The sequence below is a fragment of the Theropithecus gelada genome, chromosome 19, assembly GCF_003255815.1.
Source record: "Theropithecus gelada isolate Dixy chromosome 19, Tgel_1.0, whole genome shotgun sequence".
NCBI classification, from domain to species: domain Eukaryota; kingdom Metazoa; phylum Chordata; class Mammalia; order Primates; family Cercopithecidae; genus Theropithecus; species Theropithecus gelada.
In genome coordinates this window covers 2,962,189-2,985,351 of record NC_037687.1, presented here as the reverse complement: position 1 = coordinate 2,985,351, position 23,163 = coordinate 2,962,189, and the positions used below count along the sequence as shown (strand labels likewise).

At 61.3% G+C, this 23,163-nt stretch overlaps 1 protein-coding gene across 2 annotated transcripts in view; it reads right to left on the bottom strand.

Annotated features, from left to right (window-relative positions):
• GNA11 (G protein subunit alpha 11) overlaps nt 1-23,155 on the bottom strand; it is a 28,645-nt gene extending 5,490 nt beyond the window's left edge. The window contains exons 1-4 of one of the 2 annotated variants that reach the window (XM_025367844.1): nt 22,950-23,155; nt 6,883-7,067; nt 4,029-4,183; nt 2,876-3,004 (exon numbers count right to left, since the gene is read on the bottom strand). In XM_025367844.1, coding sequence (XP_025223629.1) covers nt 2,876-3,004; nt 4,029-4,183; nt 6,883-7,067; nt 22,950-23,085 — 605 coding nt within the window. In that variant the 5' untranslated portion in view covers nt 23,086-23,155. The remainder of the gene's footprint in view (nt 1-2,875; nt 3,005-4,028; nt 4,184-6,882; nt 7,068-22,949) is intronic. The other variant, XM_025367843.1, reaches the window with a different exon arrangement.
• Nucleotides 23,156-23,163: the final 8 nt, after the last annotated feature.

Sequence of the window (23,163 nt, the reverse complement as noted above, 5' to 3'; positions counted from 1 at the left end):
AGGAGGTTTACCTCTTTCTACTTGTGACTTTTCTAAGTTTTCTGTAATGAAGAAAGGCACTTTGGTCTTCTTGAAAGAATACAAAGGCAGAAGCGGAGAGTGCCGCTCAGGCCTCGGCCCCAGGCCCCAGGGAAGGCCGGGGTCCCTGCAGCTCTGCCGAGGACAGCGGGCTGCCTTGGGCATGTGAGCTGTGAAATCCACCTGGTCTGGTCTGCAGAGGAGTCCAGCAGGCACAGGTGGATGACAGATGTGCCAGGTGACTCTAAGGGACAAGAGGGCCCGCACCAGCAGCTGCGGCCAGGCGGGAGGGCAATGGGTGTGCCGACACCAGGCCACAGCCCATTTGGAGTGTGAAGACTCTCCTGCATGCCTGTGGCAGCCGGCAGGGCTGGGATCCAGGTCCCCCTGTGTCTTGTCCCCACCTGAGAGGGCAGGAGACCCTCCTCATGCACTGGGGCAATCCCACCAGCCTTCAAGGCCTCCAGACAGGGATCTGGCCTCCAGCTGCATCCCAGAGCACCTGGCCGGCCCTCTGCTGGCTCATGGCGGACAGAGGCGGCTGGCAGAGAAATGACGGTGGCAGAGGACTGGGCTCAGGACGGGGCTCTGCACCCAGCACAGAGGGCACAGCCGGAGCTGGGAAGGGCCCGGAAGGTGGTGGGGAGGAGGTGACACACCTGGCCTGAGCTCAGGGAGGGGACAGGACATTTCTGACAGAGGACACAGAGGCCTGCGCTGTGAAGGAGCCAGCGTGGGGCTGCGAGGGGACCCTGAGACACGAGGTGGGGAGGGGATGGTCATGCCACACCCTGGCCTGTGCCCAGCTAGCCTCAGCTTTATCCCGGGGTCATGGGCCCCGTGTGAATAAAAAACAAGAAAAACTTGCATTCCTGAAACAACATACACCATCGCCCGTGTCCAGAGAGGACACCACAGCTTCTGCGGCCCGGCCTGCTCTGGTCCCAGGAGCCACCCAGAGCTCGGCATTCCTTGGCTTGTGGCCACGCTGCTCCGTCCCTGCCTCCATCCTCACGCCGCACCCTCCCTGCCTGCGCTGGGAGGCCGAGCTGGGAGGACAGGCGGGGAGAACAGACAGACGGCAGGGGGTGGCACCCCCAGCCCTGGGGTGGGTTTCAGGGCAGGGCCCTCAAGGAAAACCCCACAGACTTCCTGGAACCCTCACAATGGCCTCGGCAGTGCACCAGCTGGGTGGGGATACCCTGGCCCATCATTCCCTCATGAGGGCCAGTGCCAGGGCGAGCTTGTGCTGCAGAACCGTCCCCGGCAGAACCCGGGGACGGTTCTGATCTGGAAACGGGGTCTGTGCAGATGTCACCGGTTAAGATGACGTCACACAGAGGTAGGGTGGCCCTGGCCAAGGACAGGTGATAAGAGAACAGACGCAAAGGCGCAGGCAGGCAGGACGCCGCATGAAGAGGGGGCAGGGATGGGGCAACGTGGCCACAAGCCAAGGATGCAGCCACCACTAGGAGCCGGGTGAGGCCTGGGCAGATCCCCTCCGCCTCAGAAGGACCCGGTCCCACCCACACCTGCATCTTGGCCTTCTGGCCTCAAGCACTGGGCGGGAATAAGGCCTGCGCAGGGAGTCTCACACCTGGCCCCAGCAGCCCAAGACAGGCACGCCCAGCCCTGCCCCTCAGCGGCCCGACAGCAGCCAGGGCCTTAGCACTGGAGATGTTGTACGGGGCCAGGGCCAGGCAGGCAGGGTCCACACTCCCAGGGACAGCAGAGTCCAGCCAGCTGCGCAGCCGACCCGGCACATGACCCACGGAGGGTCCCCAGGGAGAACTCTGCTCTGCTGGCCGGCCCCAGCCACAGTGGACCTGGAGCCCCGGAGACCCGACGGGATCCACAGGGGCAGCCCATGAAGAACAGAATCCACCCCACACCACCCAGCGCCTCCACCCCAGCCTGGACCCCTCCTCCCTCCTCAGTCCCTATGAACCCCCTCACCTCGCTGCCTCGGTCCCTATGACATCCCCTCCCCTCGCAGCCTCGGTCCCTATGACCACTCCTCCCCTCACAGCTTCAGTCCCTACGACTTCCCCTCCCCTTGAGGCCTCGGTCCCTATGATCCCCCTCCCCTCGCAGCCTCGGTCCCTATGACCCCCCTCCCCTCACACCCTGGGTCCCTATGACCCCCCTCCCCTCACACCCTGGGTCCCTATGAACCCCCCTCCCCAGCAGCCTCAATTCCCATGACCCCCCTCCCCTAGCAGCCTCAGTCCCTATGACCCCTCCCGCACCCTGCGGCACCCCCTCCTCCAGCCAACACTCCAGACCCCAGCCCCATGGTCGCTCCATCCAGGCCCTGGCCCATTGTGGAGACCCCGTCCAATGTCCTCCCCGCCAGGTCTCTTTGGCTGCCAGTCTGGATGGATGTGACTACAACCCCCACACCCCCACAGCTCCTTCCCTGTGCGGCCCTGGCTCACACATACTTAGATATAAATCTTATCTCCCGGCCTGGTCAAACACACCCTGAGGATGAAGACTCATGGGCTTTTTTTTCTTTAATAAGACAAGACAGGGTCTCCCTCTGTCGCCCAGGCTGGAGTCCAGTGGCGGCGCCATCATGGCTCACTTCAGCCTCGACCTCCTGGGCCTGAGCGATTCTCCTGCCTCAGCCTCCTGAGTAGCTGGGACCACAGGTGCGCACCACCACACCCGGCTAACTTTTCAAATTTTTTTTAGAGACGAGGTCTTGCTATGTTGCCCAGGGTGGTCTCCAACTCCGGGACTCAGGCGATCCTCCCGCCTTGGCCTCCCAGAGCACTGAGTGCACAGGCGTGAGCTGACACAGCAAGCAAAGGAGCCTCTCAGCGCCCCCCGCCTGCTGCGGCCCGGGTGGTACCTGAAGATGATGTTCTCCAGGTCGAAAGGGTACTCGATGATGCCGGTGGTGGGCACGCGGACCCGCAGCACGTCCTGCTGGGTGGGCAGGTAGCCCGAGGTTGCGATGCGGTCCACGTCGGTCAGGTAGCTGCAACACAGTGGGGGTCGCTCAGGCCAGCTGCCCCCGTCCGCGGGTGCGGCACCCACCCAGAGCAACAAGCCAGCGTCTACACAGCGCAGCTACTGAAGTCCACGCCTGATTCCGGCTTCCTCGGTTCCCCTCATGCCTTTTCCTGCTCAGCCCGCGACCCCTCTCTGGGACCCCACCTGGCATCAGAGGGTCTCCTGAGGCCCTCTGGGCTGTGACCGTTTCCCATTTCTGACACCCTGGGCAGTCCTGAGTGGGGCGACTCTCGAGTGGTCTGCCTGGGAGGCCGGGTGCCTGCACAGACCTTTCCGGCACCACCCGCAGGCCCTGGCATTTGGCTGCAAGTGCTTGGTTATCTGGGCCCTCCCACAGCCTCCCAGAGGCAGGGAACACACGGAAGACGAGCAGGAGGGGCGGGGGACGGGCCTGTCCTTGTCCCCTTAGGGCCTCTGCCTGCCGAGCATGGAGGGCAGCAGTGCACAGCCTGCCGCGCGGGGGCCTCCTGCAGCCACGGCCCGGCCACCTGTCAGCACACAAGTCATCCCCTATCCCAGGCCCAGAGACTGGGAGAACCCCGACATCAGTCAGGGTCACAGCCAGTCACTAGTGGGAGACGTGGCTCTGGGGACGATGCCACAGGCAGGAGTGAGACAGCCCAGGGTGTATCCACCTCCCATCCCACGGCCCTTCTAGGAGACTGTGGGTTTGTGCCACAGGCCACAGGCCAGGCTCCAGCACCGAGGGTGGCCAGGAGCTCAGTCCTGACCCAGGGAGGGCAGTGGCAGGGCCAGGCGTACAAGGAGGCCAGTGTCACACCAGAGTCCACGGGCTCCTGCCAAAGCATGGCCCGTCCAGGGTCTGCTCTGCTCTGGTCCCTCCGGCCAGGTGGCTGGGGCCCACCATGTCCCTGCCCCAGGCGAGTGGGCAGGGGGCACCACAGGTGCTGCAGAGGGCTTCCCGAAGGGTCCTGGGCGCCGGCCCGCAGCCACCGTTCCCATGCCGCCTCCGGTGCGGCCGCACTTACTACTTGGCAGAGTCAGAGAGCTGGTACTCGCGCCTGCGGTCGTAGCACTCCTGGATGCCGGGGTCGTCCCACAGGGTCTTGATGGCGCTGACGTACTGATGCTCGAAGGTGGTCACCTTCTCCACGTCCACCTCCCGGATCAGGAGCGCATTGGCCTGCGAGGGTGGGCAGGGGAGAGGCCAAGAGCTCACTAGGGGCCACGGAGCCACCAGAAAGCTCGAGCGGCCCCTCTTCCAAGCCTGGCTGGCCTGGGCAGCGTTCTGCAGGCTGCGCAGTCAGGACCACTGACAGTTTCGTGTAACCACGTGTCAGAAAAACACGAGGCTGCCTCGCAGTGCGGTTCCTCCAACAAGGCCCCAAAACCAAAGTCTCCCAGTGGTGCTGTCTGCAGGGTGCCGGGAGGCCGGGCTTCGATTCACTTCTCAGAGGTGGGGAGGGGATGGCGTGGGGAACAAGCATGCGTGGGACACAGACGCTTCAAACCCGGGACCCGCAGGAGGGCAGTGCAGCACCGGGCACGATGGAGCACGACAGCAGAACAGACGGCCGCGGCGCCCGGAGCGGGCGAACAGCCCCAGCACTCACTGCCTCCAGAGACACTGGGAGGCAGGAAGCCCAGACACAGGGCGTTGCAACCAGCGGCACCGCCCGCAGTGTGCAGCTCCAGACTCAGTTTCTGCCCCGCCTGGCTTCTCTCTTTCGTCCAAAAAATGCTTATCAAACACCATCAAGGGCATAGGACGGTGCTAAGGACGGCGTGCGGCCCCCGAGCCGCCGCACTCAACAGTTTACCAACAGTTCACCCGGTGCCCCAACACGAGCCGCCTCCCCCTCACGCAACCCTGGGCAGTGGGCGGCCTCAGGCCCCAGCTTGCTGCCCTGTCACAAAGGCAGGCCGACCGCACAGACACGTGCTTGCACACACACACGCACACCCTTCAGCGGCAGACACTGTAGGGGACTGTCCATTCCCCTCCTGACGCTCCGTATCCCTGTCCCCCGGGGGCACAAGCCGACATGACCAGCCACAGTTTGGCTGAGGGACTGGGGAGGGGACATACTGGGTGGGACCCAGATGGGAAAGAAGGGAGTCTTGCCCTGGGCTCTGGGAGCCATGGGGCCCTCTCAGGCCCCCCAGAGTGGAGACTCAGCCCTTGCTTGTCCCCTCTGAGCAAAGCTCCCTGGCCCTGACTCCAACTTCAGCCCTCCCCTTGCCCTGCCCCCAGCCTCTCAATCTGGCCTGGGATAAGCACACCTAGGGGGACTTGGAAAAAGAGACACAAACCCCAAAAATCCCACTCCCTGGAAACTTCCAGATTAGGGATCAGCAATCTGCTTCTGCAGAGAGCCAGAGAGCACGCCCAGCTGTCCCGACCACACGGACCGTCTCCAGCACTCAGCTCTGCTGCTGCTGCCGAAGCACCATGGGCAACATGGCAGAAATGGGTAAGTACCAATAAAACTTTATCGACAAAATCAGTCTGTAGTTTGCAGACACCTGTTTCAGATGTTGATGGAGATCTATGCCCAAACATGAATGTGGACGCTCAGAGGGGGCCACAGTTGGAGGAGATCACAGCGGGAGACAGGGCAAGTGGCAAACCAAGATCTAAGCACAAGAGCCCCACCCCTGAAAACAGGGCTACAAAAGCGGGATCAACGGCCCCTCGGCTAGAAGGCCCCAGGGAGGCCACTGGCAGGAGCCACGGCTGCCCGGCTGCTGGGCCTGCCCCATAGGGCGGCCACTCGGGGAAACTGTCTGGAGGCTTCTCAGAGGGCAAATTCAGGGTAACCCTGGGACCCAGCGATTCTGCTCCCGGGCACAGCATGCAACTGAGGGAAGGGAACACGTGGTCCACATAAACACATGTCCACAGACGGTCACAGCAGCTCCATTCCCAACAGCACACACATGAAGGCGCTCAAACGTCCGCCAGGGGATAAATGGGCACATACACGGTCCCTCCATGCACTGGAACATGACTCAGCCATGAACAGGGATGAGGCTCTGACACGCGCCACAGTGTGGATGCACCTTGAGGACGTCACGCTCAGTGACAGATGCTGGACACAAAACGCCACACAGTGTGCAATCCTATTTCTATGAAATGTTCAGGACAGGCCGAGCCACTGAGGCAGGAAGCGGATGTGTGGGTACCGGGGCTGGAGGAGGGGGTGGAAGTAATAGCCAATGGGGAAGGGGCTTCCTTTGGGAAGATGAAACGTTCCGGAATCCGACAGCAGTAATGGCTGCACGACTATGCAAACATATCGAAAACCACCAGATTATACCCGTTAAGCAAGTGAAGTACATAGAATGTGAATTATAACTCAATAAAGCTGTGATTTAAAAACAGGGCATCAAACAACCTCTACTTTATTAAAAAAAAGAACAAAAAAACCAGGGCGGAGGCCAGGCATGGTGGCTCATACCTGTAATCCCAGCACTGTGGGAGGCCAAAGCAGGAGGACTGCTTGAGCCCAGGAGTTCAAGACCAGCCTGGGCAACATGTGAAATTCCATCTCTACAAAAATTACAAAAAGTAGCTAGGCGTGGTGGTGCACCTGTAGTCCCAGCTACCCGGGAGGCTGAGGTGGGATCACCTGAGCCCACAGCTACTTGGGAGGGAGGCTGTGGGGCTCGGCCACGCAATGCCCGTCACAATTCTCCAGCTGGCCCCCAGGAAGGCAGTGGTTGCTGTTTCCACGTCCATGACAGGAACGGATGGATGACCAGGGTAGCCTGGGCTGGCCGGGACCCCCGGCACAGCCCCACCCCGGCAATGCGGCCACGTGCTCACCGCCAAGCCCACAGCTGCCCAGGCGCTCCCCTCCCCAGGCGCCCGCAGCTCACCTTGTTCTGCTCGTACTTGTAGAGAATCTTGAGCGTCTCCATGGCCCGGATCATGGCCTGCATGGCAGTGAAGATGTTCTGGTAGACGAGCTTGGTGAAGCTGCGCTTGTCCTCCTCCGAGTAGCCGGCGCCATGGATGATGCGCATCTGCTTGATGAAGGTGCTCTTCCCGCTCTCGCCCGTGCCTGGGGACGGGGCACGTGAGGGCGGGTGGCAGTCAGGGCCCGGCTCTCGTGCCGCTGCCCCCTCTCACCCAGACCCTGCCACGCTGCAGCGCCCAGCATAGGAAACCAAAGCGCGTGAGGCTGACCGTCTCTCCAGCAAACGCCACAGCCTCCTGACTCCTCAGAAAGTTTACAAAGTGCCCTTCCCATTCTCCTCCAAGCCAGGGTCTTATTGGAACCACCCTTTTCCAGACGTTCTGCAAGGACACACTTTCCTGGGGGCCAATTTGGTATTTACGTCAAAGACCACACGGTCTCAGGCCAAATCAAGTCACACGGCACTGGCCCCCAGCTGGGACTGCACAGCTCCCCCACGGCCACACCAGTTCATGATCAATGCCCGCCAGAGGGACAGCGCACAGATGCGGCGGCGGTGCCCCGACAGATGGGCTCACCCCAAGGGCTTCTCTGCACAGACCACTCCAAGGACTAGGCGCCCCCTTCCCCAGAGCTTTGCTCAGTGGCCACGGCCACCCTGCCCCCATGCGCCAAGCACCCCCGAGGCTCTCCCCTCTCCCTCTTGGTGCTGTGGCGGGGTCAGCCAGGACAGTCGTGCCTGCCGCAGGTGGCCCTGAGCACGTGCCTGAACCCCTTTACGTCTCCAGGTCTGCCATGACCTTGCCAATACCCACGATGCTTCCAGAGAGGGGTGCGCTACCACCCCATCTCCGAGATGGGCACACTGAGGGTCCCAGGGCCCCAGACAATCAAAAGGACCAGCAAGTCAGCCTGGAGAAACTATCGGGAAAGGGGCCCACGTGGCCAGCTGTCTCTCCACCCCAGCCTCCAGATGAGCCCCCCACGCATTCTGGGTGACGGGGGCTCCTCACTCCAGCCCATCTCCTGCCTCCGCCTCTCACTACCTGGTCACCTCCTGGGCAGAGACTCCGTCTCCCCGCTCTTCTTCACCCTCACGTGCTGGGATGCCAATGCTGGGTGTTCCAATGTGTCCACAAATCTCTGCTGCTCATCCCTTCCAATACTGGAAGCTAATTCCCCTCCCCTTGAGGATGGGCTGGACTTAGTGACCTGCTTCTAGCAAACAGAATGTGATGGAAGTGACAGCGTGCCATCTCCAAGGCTAGTTCACGAAAGGCACAGGGCTGCCTCCTTGCTCTCCCTCTGGGGTCACGGGCTCTGGGGAAGGCAGCCGCCCTGCTGTGAGCACCCTCCCGCAGCTCCACGGAACTGAGGCCTCCCACCAACAGCCACTAGAGGGAGCCAGCCTGTGAGAGGCTCCTCCAGCCCCAGTCCAGCCTTCGAATGATGTGGCCCTGCTTGGCTGGTATCGTGACTACAACTTCTGAGAGAGCCCAATCCAGGACCACGCAACCAAGTGCTCCCAAATTCCCAACCCTCAGAAACTATCTGAAGTAAGTTTTCTTAATTTAAGTTGCAAAGTTTTGTTAATTTAAGTTACAAACTATTACACAACAATAGCTAACTTCTAATTTCTAAAAAGAAACTGCCTCAACTCCCTACTCAAGTAATAACCCTGCTGAGGCCCCCGCTGGCCTAGAGACTCAAGCGTCACCGCCCCTCCCTGCGTGCCCCTAGCCCACCTCTCCAGGCTCACCTTCACCACCCTGTGTCTCTGAATCTTCCGGCACCTCCCCACTTCCACACACGTCACACGCTGTGCCCTCTGCCCACAGTGCTGTCCCAATCACGGCTGCCTGAAGGCTGCCTGGTGCTGGGACCCAGCTCACTTCCTCTCACAGCCTCTGCTCCACAAAGCCCCTGAGCCCCAACACAAGTCTCCCTCCTGTGCTTTCTGGAACCTTCCTTGCTGCCCACAGTGGACATCGTTGTGCAGGTGCCTGTCGCAAGCCCCCTCGCCTGGCAGCTCCTGGAGGCGAGACAGGCTGCGTGGGTCCCACAGTGGCCACAGCTGCCTTCGGGAGGCCCTCGACAAAGCCCAGGAACTGCTCACAGCACCTGTGTTCCCTGGGGGGGTCTCACAGAACACCCAACACATCCTGAGTGGGGAGCCCCAGCGGCAGCTGCCTCCTCCCAGTCCTTTTCTCAACCACGCTGCGTCCTTTTCAGAAGAAAGAAAATGGACTTTGATTCTGTCCCAGGCAGTGATCCGCCTCCCAGCCCTCACCTCATCCACAAAAGGTCAAACCCACCCAAGTTCCGGGACACGAGGGGTGAGAGTGGTGTGCAGGTGAGACCACCTTCTCCCCAGAGGGACCCCCACACGCCCTTCCCTCACCGCACCCTGAAGAGAAGGGTGGTGGCATGGAGGGGATGTGATCTGAGCGGCCTCAACTCTACTGACAGGTGTGAACGCTGGACCCCGAGGGGTGCTCAGCAGCATCCCTGGCCCCCGCCCACTCCATCTCAGGAGCACCCCCCGAACTGTGACAACCACAGATGTCCCCAGACACTGCCAGTGTCCCGTGGGTCAAGACTGCCCCCAGATGAGACTCTGTTTAAGAAAACTCTGTTACAAAACATGGCTGTTCCGTGGGTTTGTTTGGAAGAGTGCTGCACCTGGAAACAGCAAACACTCACACACACTGAAGGCCACACCGACGCGAGACCGGCACACCCTTCAAGCCCGCACCCCGACACAGGCCCCACACAGCACAGGGGGCGAGGAGGGCCCTGCACTCCTGTCAGAAGGCGCCGCCCCTTGGTAACTTTGCACCCAACACACAAGGTCCCTCAGGCCATAAACACCTCAACTATGAAACAGAAAAACAAGCCTCAGCTCTCAGTGAGGACGCCGGGAAGACCGAGAGGGCCGAGAAGGAGTCTGAAATGCCAGAGGTCACTGCCCAGATGAGAACTGGCTCGGTACTACTGTTTGGGGTTTTTTTTTTGTTTTTTTTGTTTTTTTTTTTTTTTGAGACGGAGTCTCGCTCTGTCGCCCAGGCTGGAGTGCAGTGGCCAGATCTCAGCTCACTGCAAGCTCCGCCTCCCGGGTTCACGCCATTCTCCGGCCTCAGCCTCCCGAGTAGCTGGGACTACAGGCGCCCGCCACCTCGCCCGGCTAGTTTTTTGTATTTCTTAGTAGAGATGGGGTTTCACCGTGTTAGCCAGGATGGTCTCGATCTCCTGACCTCGTGATCCACCCGTCTCAGCCTCCCAAAGTGCTGGGATTACAGGCATGAGCCACCACGCCCGGCCCTGTTTGGGGTTTTGCTTTGTTTTTGCAGATGGAGTTTCGCTCCTGTTGCCCAGGCTGGAGTGCAGCGGCGCGATCTCGGCTCACCACAACCTCCGGCTCCTGGATTCAAGCGATTCTCCTGCCTCAGCCTCCCGAGTCGCTGGGACTACAGGCGTGCGCCACCAGACCTGGCTGATTCTGTATTTTTAGTAGAGGTGGTGTTTCTCCATGTTGGTCAGGCTGGTCTCAAATTCCTGACCTCAGGTGATCCACCCACCTCGGCCTCCCAAAGTGCTGGGATTACAGGCGTGAGCCACTGCGCCCAGCCTGCTTTGGGTTTCGTAAGGAAGGCAAAAATGACAACCACAGCCCTGGCTGGCCAAGGACCCCCATGGAGCTCTGCAGAGGCAATATGGGTACACGGATGGGGTGGGAGGCGGTTCACACCCATGCACCCCTGCGTGCACACATATATATGCATGAATGTGCATACATGCACACAATGCACACGTGTGCGTGCATATACCTCAGCACACATGCACACTGCGTGCACACATGCATGTATGCACACACGTATGGACATGTACACACACATGCAGCCCATACACAGCTAGGCAGCTGCGTGTTAAGCCATGTGCACCACTCCCGCTGGGTGGAAGCCACCCGTGTCCCCCACGTAACCCACTAAAGCCAGGAGAGGCCACAGAGCGGGGCAGGAGCCCAGCAGGAGCTCTGGGCCACCGGAAGCCAAGCCAGGCCAGGTGGCCCCGGGCCTCTGGTGGCCCTGAGGTGCTGGCCACTGTTAAGCCTGGCCGTGCAGGGGCCAAGGGCGAGGCTCTGGACAGCATTCAAGCCAGGCCACGCCACTAGGTTCGGGTTTTCAAGATGCTTTGGCCCCAGCCTGCTTTTCAAGTCGCCCTGTCTCCCCGCGCCAACCCAGCTGCTGCCGCCTCCCGTCACACAGCACCTTGCAGCTGGGATGCGGGGGTTCCTGCAGAGCAGACCCTATGTCTGAAGGCCTGGGTCCTGCCTGAGCCCTCACACCCCGCGGCTGGGGCTCCACATTAAAGATCCTGGTCAGCAGAGGCTCGTTCCCACCTGACCGGCCGCCATGTGGCCCCAAAGCAGCAGCCCCAACTCAGGCCTCAGCCCACATGGCTCCACCCTGAGCCAGCCTGCCCCGCCGGCAGCCACACTCCTCCTGAAAGACGTCTGAGCTGGAAGGCTCTTTTGGCTCCAAAATCTTCAACAGCTGCCCACTGGAAAGAAACGCCAGCCCACTCCTCCCGAGACAATGTGTGAGCCCCTCCGAGATTCCGCCTCACTCTGGACTCGTCCACAGCCCCCTGCTGGCCCTCATCGCCCCATCTCAGGCCACCCGCCAGGGCAGAGCCTTCTGTCCACTCCTCACTGCACACCAAGCACCACAGCAGCTTTTCTCCTAAAAGCCAAAAAGCCAAAGCTCCACAGGCCCTTCAGCAGGTGCATGGGCGCAAAGACCCCACGCAACGGACCACTGCCCAGTCCTGGGAAGGAACGGACCACGGACCACACCACCACCCCAGGGCAACGCACCAATGGTCCCACCCACAGCACTGAATGTCTGTGATCCTCCCAAATTCCTGTGTTAAAATCCTTACCCCTAAGGCAGGGGTGTTGGGAGGCGGATCAGCTCCTTCCGCCGCGGAGCTCTGGGGGCTCTTTCATGAGTGCACTGACGAGTCCAGGAGGGATCACGTCCGCGTGAGAACATGGCAAGAAGGCACTGCCGTCTATGAACCGGGAAACACAACCACCCCCTACACCGAATCCACAGCGTCGCCATCTATGTACCAGGAAGCGCAACCCCCCCTCCCCATCACCCACCCCCCCGAATCCACAGAACCTTGATCTCAGACGTCCAGCCTCCAGAACCATGGGAGACAAACTCAGGTAGTTTACAAGCCACTGTGCCTGCAGTATTGTCACAGCAGCCCGAGCTGACTGAGACAGCGACAAAATATTAGGAAAAGAGGACACTGGGGGAAGCTGGGGATCCAGCCAGGGGTCCAGCCAGGGCCGGCACAAAAGGGCAGCTGGGAGGGTCCTGCAGGGCAGATGCTGCCTGGCCGCTGCCTGTGGCGGGGGAGCACGCACTCCACAGGTGACAAGGCAAACCCAGCTTCACATGCAGTCCTCCCACCCTCCCTCCCCGCCACGAGGCCGCACCCACCGCCGGGTCCCGCTGTGAGACCCCCAGGTTCCTGCCTCACGCTGGGTCTGGAGCTGGTGAGCTCAGCCTCCCAGGAGGCCACCGCGGGCACTGGCAGCTGTGTGCGACGCCTGCTTCAGCACCAGGGTTAAATATCAACTACCCCTTCATTCAGGCCCTTCCCCTTCCCTAATGCCTGGGGAGCTCCCATTGCAGAAATTCAAAGGCCCGGCGTTCAGGAAGCGCCCAGCACCCCCGCAGCACGGGCCCTTCGAGGGTGGCTCTGCCATTCCCTCCTCAGGGAGGTGTGGCGGTCCCCGTCTGCAGCCTGCCGCGCCAGCTTCCCAAGTGCAGGGGCTGTGGCTGCCCTGCCCACCTGCATCCCTAGCCCCTACGCAGAAGGCGCTGTGTACATGTTTCCTGAGCGAACTGAATGAACCTGGCCCTGGTCCACGGTGCTGGATCCCTCATGTCCCCATCAGGTCCCCTGCACTCCAGTGCCCGTCAGGATGGACCTGACTGCGTGTCACCAGCCACGGCTCCTGGGAGAATGGAGCCCACATCTCCCACACCTGAGGGAGTCTAGGTCTCCAGGAGGCCCCCACGCGACCACAAGCAAGGTGCTTTGCCTCTGCAAGCATGGTTCCTGGCAGGCCTGCCACAGGCCGCCCCACAGTGGACCCCAGATGCTAGGGAGCCTTCAGGAGGCAACCCTCAGGTGCACTCAGCACGCCACCACTAGGAGGGGCCAGAGTCCGCCCGCTGCTCCCACTGAGCCAGCTTCCAGAGGAGAAAACCACCCTCCGGACTGGACCCGCTGGCCAAGATCTGGAGAGGCCAACCAGGAGGAACCTGGTTCTCCTGTACCCTGCCTCCCGGCTCCCAGCAAACATCCCCAAACCGCAGGAAAGGAAGACGGAAGAAAAGGAGGCTCCAAACCCCACAAGAGGGCGCAGCCTGGAGAGCAGGAGCTGGGGACTTATCTCACACTCAAGATTCAAAGCCGGGCACGGAGGCTCACGCCTGTAATCCCAGCACTTTGGGAGGCTGAAGCAGGTGGATCATTTGAGATCAGGAGTTCGAGACCAGCCTTGCCAACATGGTTAAACCCCGTCCCTACCAAAAAATTTACAAAAATGGCCAGGCGCGGTGGCTCACGCCTGTGATCCCAGCACTTTGGGAGGCTGAGGCAGGCGGATCATGAGGTCAAGAGATCGAGACCATCCTGGCTAACACGGTGAAACCCCATCTCTACTAAAAATACAAAAAATTAGCCGGGCGTGGTGGTGGGCGCCTGTAGTCCCAGCTACTGGGGAGGCTGAGGCAGGAGAATGGCGTGAACCCAGGAGGCGGAGCTTGCACTGAGCCAAGATCACGCCACCGCACTCTAGGCTGGGTGACAGAGAGACTCAATCTCAAAAAAAAAAAAAAAAGGCCGGGCGCGGTGGCTCAAGCCTGTAATCTCAGCACTTTGGGAGGCCGAGGCGGGCGGATCACGAGGTCAGGAGATCGAGACCATCTTGGCTAACCCGGTGAAACCCCGTCTCTACTAAAAAATAAAATAAAAAATAAAAAAACTAGCCGGGCGAGGTGGCGGGTGCCTGTAGTCCCAGCTGCTTGGGCGGCTGAGGCAGGAGAATGGCGTGAACCCGGGAGGCGGAGCTTGCAGTGAACTGAGATCCGGCCACTGCACCCCAGACCCGGCGACAGAGCGAGACTCCATCTCAAAAAAAAAAAAAAAAAAAATTTACAAAAAAAAATTAGCTGGGTGTGGCAGTAGGCGCCTGTAATCCCAGCTACTCAGGAGGCTGAGGCACGAGAATCAATTGAACCCAAGAGACAGAGGTTGCAGTGAGCTGAGATTGTACCACTGCACTCCAGTCTGGATGACAAGTAAGACCTTGTTTCGAAAAAAAAAGATTCAAGGCCGGGTACAGTGGCTCACACCTGTCATCCCAGCACTGTGAAAGGCCGAGGCAGGCGGATCACCTGAGGTCAGGAGTTTGAGACCAGCCTGACCAACATGGAGAAACCACATCTCTACTAAAAATACAAAAATTAGCCGGGCGTGGTGGCGGGTGCCTGTAATCCCAGCTACTCGGGAGGCTGAGGCAGGAGAATCACTTGAACCCAGAAAGCAGAGGTTGCAGTGAGCTGAGATTGCACCACTGCACTGCAGCCTAAGCGACAAAGTGACACTCTGTCTCAAAAATAAATAAATAAACAACAAATAAAAATAAAAACTACATAAAGATTCAAGTAAGTAACCCATGACCCTAGTGGCAGGGCTGAGACCTGGGAGCCAACACCTGGGAGCCAGACTTCCAGGGTTCCAGGCTGCTTCCCGCCTATGACGCCTGAGCCGAGCCCCGCAGTGCCTAAGACAGTGCGATGTGGGCCGAGAAGCCAGGAAGCCCCCACAGGGCTGCGGGGAGGCCCAGGCCAGTGCACACACCGGGAGCAAGGTCAGAGCCGCAGGGCCCCACTAGGGGAAGTCACACGACCACGCATCAGCTCCCATGAGAAGGCGGGTCGGTGGCAGCCCACGCGTGTTCATGCGTGTGCCTGTGATCCTGGCTCCTGGAAACAGCCTGAAAATCTAACCCTGACCACGAGCTGTACCAGCGGGTGTGGGATCAGAGCCAGGCACCAACCTGACGCAGGGGCCCGAGGAGGGGCAGCCCTCCTGCAGTGGAGGACAGACGCCCCTCATCCAGCTTCACAAGGGGCCTCATGCCTGCCCCGCTTCCATCTCAGAACCCCAGGAGGTAGACAGCACCTCAGCGCAGGATTGACTGGAGGGGAAACTGAGGCACAGAGCAGTCAAGCTGCCTCCCTGAAGTCCCACAACCCCTCACTGCAGGGCCTGAACAGACTTGGTTCTCCTGGTTCCACAGCTTATTGCCGGCAGCCAGGGCGTGCTCTCTGTTCCAGCATGCACCCTCAGGCAGGGCGCCCTGAGAGAGGAAGGGCACCCGGCTGGCCCCACTGCTGAGGCTCAAGAAAGAGCCACCATGAAACTTACTACCCCAGCTGGGGCGTGACAGCCAGGGGCAGCGATGGCAGGACAGCCTCTGGACTGGAACCCAGTCCCATCTCCACAGCAGCAGAATCCCCAGGTGCCTCAAAGGTGCAGACACCAACTGCCCCTCGCCAGCCAGGGGCCATGCCACCTTGTTCTATTCCAGCGGAGGCCTCCATACAGACTGGTTCCCAAGTGGGAGTGACCCTCCCCACCGGAAGTGGTTGGTGTCACTCACCCACGTTTTCTATTCTTTTTTTTGAGACAGTCTCTCCCTCGGTCGCCCAGGCTGGAGTGCAGTGGTGCAATCTTGGCTCACTGCAACCTCTGCCTCGTGGACTCAAGTGACCCTCTCACCTTAGCCACCCAGGCAGCTGGGACTACAGGTGCATACCACCAAGTCTGGCTAATTTTTTTGCATTTTTAGTAGAGACGGGGGTTTCACTATGTTGCCCAGGCTGGTCTCGAACTCCTGCACTCGAGTGATCTGCCTGACTCGGCCTCTCAAAGTGCTTGGATTACAGGCATGAGCCACCGCACTGGCCACAAAATTTCTGAGCTCCCCTCTCCTCACACGCTGGGTCTTACCACAGCCCTTACTGAAGCCCCCCGAGAGCCTGGGTCCCCAGCCTTGCCCAGCCCATCTAATCCAGTTGTGGGCACTGGTCTGAACATCTCCACCTAGGGACAGGGACAGACCCCTGCCCCTGCCCAGCTCAATGACCGTCGCCAAGGAGTCTGGGATGAGATCGCTGATGGGGGAAGGGCGGGAGTCCAGAGGCCCAGGGCCCCTCTCCAGACACCTGCCCAGGCCACCAGCAAGTGCCTGACTGGTCAACCCTCGCCCCATCCAGTAGGACTGAGGCCGAGCAAACCGGCGCCGGTGCCACTGACTGAAGGGCTGCTTCATTCATCCCACAGCCTGGGGCTGCGGCAGGCCCCACTACAGCCCTGGGGGCTTCATTCATCCCACAGCTCAGACCCGGCCCCACAGCCCCTGAGGATTAGGACAGGCAACAGAACAGCCACGTCTCCGCAGGCCACTCGGTGGCAGGGCCCAGCACCCATCAGTGTGGACGCGGTTAACAATGGCAACAGACACACCGCCCTCCAGTTTGACCATACCCCTCAGCCCCCCACCCCACTCCATCCCTGCAGGTACCCTGAAACATCAGTGTGACCCCACAGCTTTGACAGAAGAGAAAAAGGAGCCTGGACCGCCAGACGGTGCGGTACCCAGAGCACCAACTCTGCAGTCAGACGGGGACAGAAACCTGGGCCAGCACCGTCCCTCCTGGAGCCTCCCAGGCCTTGGGGTCCCCGTGTGGACGCCATCCAGGGAGCACCACCGCCCAGGGTTACTCGCAGCTTTTCGGTGCAAAGCAGCCAGCAGGAAGGGCGGCCACAGGGGACAAGAGGGCTCCCTCCCTGCTGTCTGCTGCACTGGCCTCATCTCATTTAATCCTTCAACAATCCTACGGGGGGAAGAACATTTTTCCCAAGTGACCGATGGGGAAACTGAGGCTGGGAGAGGGAAATGACTTGCCCCTGGCTCCCTCCAGTGTGCCCCCACTGCTCCGTGCAGCCCAGGCCACAGGCGGGACTCAGGGAGGAGCTTCTGAGCCAGCTGCGCACTGTCCTCGGGGACCCCTTCTGCCTGGTGCAGAGGCCCACAGGCAGGTGGCCACCGAGCCTGCCCCAGCAGAGATCCCTGGCGTGCACCAGGCCAGCCTGCAGGGCGTTGGGCAGTACTGGGCCACTCCTCTCCACTTCCCTGCGTGATCTGCCTTCAGTCAGCCAATGATGGTCACTCGCCAAGCATCTCTGAGGCCTGCACAGCTCAGTGACATGGGCAGGGAAGCAGGGAACCAAGGACACATAACTGACAATGGCCACGAGAAGGGACGGGGGCTGCTAAGACACATAGGTCAGGGGTCCTGCTCCCAGGGACACTGGGCAATGTCTGGGGACATCTGTGGTTGTCACAACTGGGGGGTGCTCCTGCCCTGGAGTGGGAGGAGGCCAGGGACGCTGCTCAGTATCCCGCAGTGCCCAGGACAGCCCCACCCCAGAGAGTGATCCAGTGCCAAACATCCACGGAGCTGAAGCTGGGGAGTCCTCACCACAGTGTCTGCAGGCAGGTCCCAGGTCCCAGATCCCAGATCCCAGATCCCGGGCGGGATCCCCAACGGAGCAGTTTCTCACGGAACATCCAGTATGTGCCACACACGCCAGGTGCTGTGGGCGCGACACGATGTCACCACGCCGGCAGCGGGCGCAGCAGCCAGCATTCAGCAGGTGCCCACTTGCAGTGGGATGGGGAGCACCACTGAGTCCTCACCCCACCGCCCCTCAGGAAACTGAGGCACAGACCTGAAGTCCCACAGTCGCAAGTAGCAGGGGTGGGCTCTGAACCTGAGTCTCCCCAGGCCACGCACCTGACCCAGACACCACACCGCTCCCAGGCGCTGCAGATGGCCCGAGGTGCCACCCACCCGTGCTGTCCTGAGAGCGCCTGTCAGCCGCAGGAGGCCAGGCTGGACCAGGAACCCCCATAGCAGAGACCATCAGAGGTTTCTGACCCAGAGGCAGGGAGTACAGATGGAGGGTGGGAGACTGGACCACAGACATCCTGACGGGGGAGGAATGTGCCCAAGCCCAGATGACAGCAAGAGTCTGGATCCAGGACAGCCAATTCCAGACAGTCCTGAAGACCTGCCAGGTGCCCTACGGAGGACAGACAGTGGGACGCTCCCCGGGACCGGGGGAATGCTCCACGCGGGGCCTGGCAGCAGGAGCTACATGCACCTGCAACCACCCGCACGCCAGCAACCTGGCACTTAGGATCCTGGTTCTGCGAAACGACTTAATTTCAACCAAATAATGACCCTGCACGGGGGCCTTCCCAGAGCCCCTGGCCGCCCGTAATCGCATCCACCGCTCTCATTCACCTAGGTGGGCAAGCCACACGAGGCTTCCCATCCTCTACGCACAAGTTGGGGTGCCCAGAGGGGAGAACAGAGCCCTGCTGGGGACCCAGAAGGGGCGCCAGGTACCAGCTCTGTCTACAGGGTAGGGCCGAGAGGGCTCCGCGAGCGCCCCTCTTAAGATCCGTCAGACTCCACCACACACCTCTCCAACCTCCTGATGCCAGGGCATCCTCCCCGTGCTGCCCAGGGTCCCGGTGCCAGACAGAGACAGGCTCCACCACAAGACTCAGAAAGTGAAACCTCTCGTGGTTAAATCTCGGAGGGAAGCACTTCCTCCGCTCTCACCGCAGCACCGGCAGAGCCGGGCAGGAGGCTCGGGCGGAAGCTCCACGGAGCTTCCCGGACCAGGCCCGGGAAAAGCAGACCCTTTCAGCCACAGTCATCATAACTGATTACATATAAACGCAGAGGACGTGAGAGCAGGCCTGGACCGAGTCCCCACGTCTCCCCAGCCTGGGCTCGGGCTTGGGAAGTCAAGGTTGGACGAGGCCATCCAAGGGCGCTTCCTGCTCCCAGAGTCTTCTGGGACACGGCACAGCCACCCTGCCAGGCGCCAGAGGCCACGCTCCACGCCTCCCAGCACTGGGCCAACAGAGGCCCGGCCCTTCCCGTGGGGCCACCGCACCCCATGCTGGGTCCCGGGCCTTGTCACTGCCCCGTGGGGGCCGGCGCAGGCCGGACAGGAAGCCTCCAGAACTAACCATCCTGCTTTATTTAGAAAGCCTGGAGCCACTCCGGCTCAGCCTCACTAGCAGCCTCTGGCCCCGGGAACAGGCATTCCCATGGAAGTCCCCACGTTTCCAACCACAAACCTGCCACAAGGAACTCTACGGGGGGGCCCCTCCACAGTTTACCAGTGAGACGGAAACCTAACAGCCAAGGGCTGCCCGTGAGAGGCAGAGGCCCAGCGGGCCTGGGGAACGGGAACCCAGATCCAAGAGCTCCTGGCGGGGCCTGCAAGAGTTCTCCAGGCCACAGGGCGGACCCCGGGATGGCGGCGGCGCGGCACGGAGGCCGGAGCAGCGTGTGCGTTAAGCGCACAGTACACTCTCACCACTCCTGTTCCCATCCACAGCTGTCACCACCATCGACAGACGTGTTCATAAGGACAAACCCGGAATCCCCCGGGTATAAAACAATATATGCATACACACCCTTGCATACACCGAGTAGCGAATTCACACACACACGGCTTTGACTGTGCATAGAAAAAGACTCTATAAGCACTCACGAAAACTTCTGTGAAAATAATTTGCACTGATTATCCCTCGGCTTTGCCACAAGCATTTTACATCGTATGCTACCACACAGTAAACGGTCTCAAATGGGGGCAACGTGCCCCCCAAGGGACAATGGGCACTGTCTGGAGACATCTGTGGCTGTCACGACTTGGGAGCACTCCTGGCGAGGAGTGGGTGGAGGCTTCGGACGCTGCTCAGCACCCTGCAGTGCCCAGGGCGGCCCCACCCCAGAGACCGATCCGGTCCAATGTGCACAGGGCCCTGGGGAGACCTGTGTGTGTTAACGGAGAGGCCCATTTGAGGCGTGAACAGCACATTTTAGCCACCACGAAGGAGGCGGCACAGCAGCGAGCCCCGTCCAGCTCTAGGGACCTCCATGAGGTCCCTCCCAACCCCAAAAACAGGGCATGGAACGTCCTTGCCAGGCTGACCGACCTCACAGGCCGTGTGCAGCCCCAGGGAGGCAGTGGATGAGAGCAAGCAGACACGGCGTTCTTCCAGAACATGCTCCACCTGGTTGCAAACCTAGAAGTCAGGGCAGAGTCCCGGAGCCCTGCTGCCCTCGAGCCTGGAAGGAACCAGCACCGCCCACATAAACGAGACCCTCCTGGGCGGCAGATGCCACAGGGGTGCGGTGGCAGGCCCCTGCCTCCCTCCCCGACATCCACTCCACAACGCTGCACGGGAGCCATAGGGGAGATGGAGGGATGGAGCCCCCACTGCTAAGGGGCAGGGGCAGGGGCATGGGAGGAAAGAATTCTAGGGAGAGGCTGACCCGGCTTGACTGGGCCTCCTGCGGGGCGCTAGGACCTCCGCCCAGAGGTCTCTGAACATTCCGTGGGCTGCAGGCACCACAGCCACCTGCTGCAGCCCAACAGCCCCTTCCTCCTGGGGAGCCTCCGCCCCACCCTCCCGCTGCTCCCTGAAAAATAGGGGCAATCGCAAGTTCGGGGCTGGCCTACTGGGAGAGTGGAATGAGTTCCCACAAGCAGGCAGGGAGCCTGACAGAGGTCCCCTCGCCTGTACCCTGGAGCCCCAGCCCCTGGACCTCAGGTGCTCAAAGTCCTCCCAGCAAGGGGCCCTCCAGCTGGGACGCAAGGCTGCTTGGAGGGGAAGTTTTCTGAGGGTCTGGCGCATCAGATTCCCAAAGGGGTCCCTGGCCCCAACACTTAGAGTGTGAAGCCCTTCCAATCCCCTGGCAGCCCCTGGCCCTCTACGTGGCACTGACACCCGTCCTCCTTGGGTCGTACGTAAGCTCACGTCTTCATCACTGTCCTATCTGCCCCGCCTGGCCCTGAGCCTGACAGCAGCCTCCCATCTTACCAGCTGATAGGGGTCAACTTCCAGCTCACAGAGTGGGAGGGGCGGGGCTGCAGACACAGGTGCTCCTGCAGCAGACACCCCGGGCCACAGTTGGGCACCGCACAGAGGATGCAGGAAGGGCCGAATCACTTCCAGACTTGCTCCGAGCAGCCAAGGCTGCAGACACGGGAACCCCTGACCTTCGTCCTTGAACCCCGTGTCAATCTCAAGTCCAAAGTGCAGGCACGGAAGCCTGGGTGCACGCGGAAAAGGTGGCGGGGATTCGGGAGGTCACAGAGCCACAGGGCAAGGCCATCTGGTAAGATCTTTATGACACCAGTAATTCCTAACTCCCCTCCATCCAAACAAAGTCCATGACCCACTACAAAAGCCAGTCAGTGCCACTCTGTGCAAGGGGCCACTACGCGGGCTCTGTCTACCCGCGTCCCCTGGAAAGACGGCCCACTTTAGAACCCTTAGGTATCAAAACACAAGTTTGGGGAAAAAAATCAGGAAGGCATTTCATCCAAGGCACCTCTCTAACCGGGGACATGGAGGCCGCAAGAGGGGTCACAGCAGGAGAGAAGCAACCGTGCTCCCCACACAGCACCCAACCTGCCTCCTCCCCAGGAGCTACCGCCACCAGCACATCCCCTCCTCCGTCCCTGCTGCCTCTGCACCCATTTCTGACCTTCCCCACCGCCCCTGCCCCCCGCCCCCAGGCCAGGAGCTAACCTAGGAGCTCGGGAGGGCAGCGGCGGGGCAGGGCAAGAGCTTTCTGTTTTGTAAATGACTGCAGGGACCCTTATTTGGGGTGACAACACTTTACAGCTGGCCGACTGGCTCCCTGCAGCAGGCGTGCCTTGGGGAGAAGGAGGTTCACCAGCAAACCTTCTCCAGGACGGTGGGGAGGAGCCGGGAGGTGGGGGCCTGCTCCCAACGGGGACTCGGTGTGGCTCCCACCAAGATGCTAAGAAAGGCGGCGGGGGAGGCTGCCGAGACAGCTGCTTTGGACAACAAGCAAAGGCTCCCTCAGGTGTCAATCGCCCCACCCTCAGCTGAGCCGAACCCTGAGGAGACGAAAGACTGTCTTTTTCCCACAGGGCGCATTCCAGCCAAGAAGAGTATGGGGTTTCCCGGAACAGGAAGGCAGGAGAATGGCCCTGAAGGGAATGGGGGGTTAGGGGGCACGGAGGAGTCTTTGGGGGGTGTATGGGGCCTGCATGGAGGGTACAGGGCTCTACCTGGAGGGAAGGGTCAACGCGGGGCCCTGAGAAGTGAGGGGTGAGTATGCCCTGTGGGTTACAGCCCAAAGGTCTGGCCCTGAAGGGGTAGCGAGGGGTGGGTACTCAGGTGGGGTAAGGTCAGAGGGTCCCTGAGCAGGGAGGGACTGGTCCCTTGAGAAGTGACACAAGGCAAATCTTGGAGTCCTGGAGGCCCAATGTAGACGGCAGAAACTGGGAGCTGACCTGGGAGGGATCCCGGGCCTGATCCAGACAGCACAGACAGGGGCTGACGCCCGAGGGTCCCTGGTGCCAACGTGAACAGCACAGACAGGGGCTGACCCCGGGGTCCCAGGTGCCAATATGAACAGTTAAGGCAGAGGCTGACCCCAAAGAAATCTGGGGCCCGGAGCTGACCTCGGAGGGTCCCAGGTGCCGACCTACACAGCAAAGGCAGGGCTGAACCGGGAGAGTCCCGGGCCGACCTGGACGACACAGGCAGGGCTGACCCCGGAGGGCCCGGCCCCGACCCGGACAGGCCGGGCAGGCACAGGCAGGCACAGGCAGGGCTGACCCTCGAGGGTCCCGCGACCCAGACAGGCAGGGAAGGCACAGGCAAGGCTGACCCCGGAGGGTCCCGCAACCCGGACGGCAAAGGCAGGGCTGACCCCAGAGGGTCCCAGCCCGACCCGGACAGGCAGGGCGGACACAGGCAGGGCAGGGCCCGCAGCCGGCAGGCCCGGGGGCCGCACTCACCGAGCAGCAGCAGCTTGAGCTCGCGCCGGGCGTCGCGCTTGTCCCGCCGCAGCTGCTTCTCGATCTCGGCGTTGATCCGCTTGGACTCCTTCACCTCATCGCTCAGGCAACACGCCATCATGGACTCCAGAGTCATCGTCCCGGCCCCGGCCGCCGCGGCCGACTCCCCGCCGCCGCCCCCCGGTCCCCGGCCCGGCCCTGGCCGGAGCCGCCT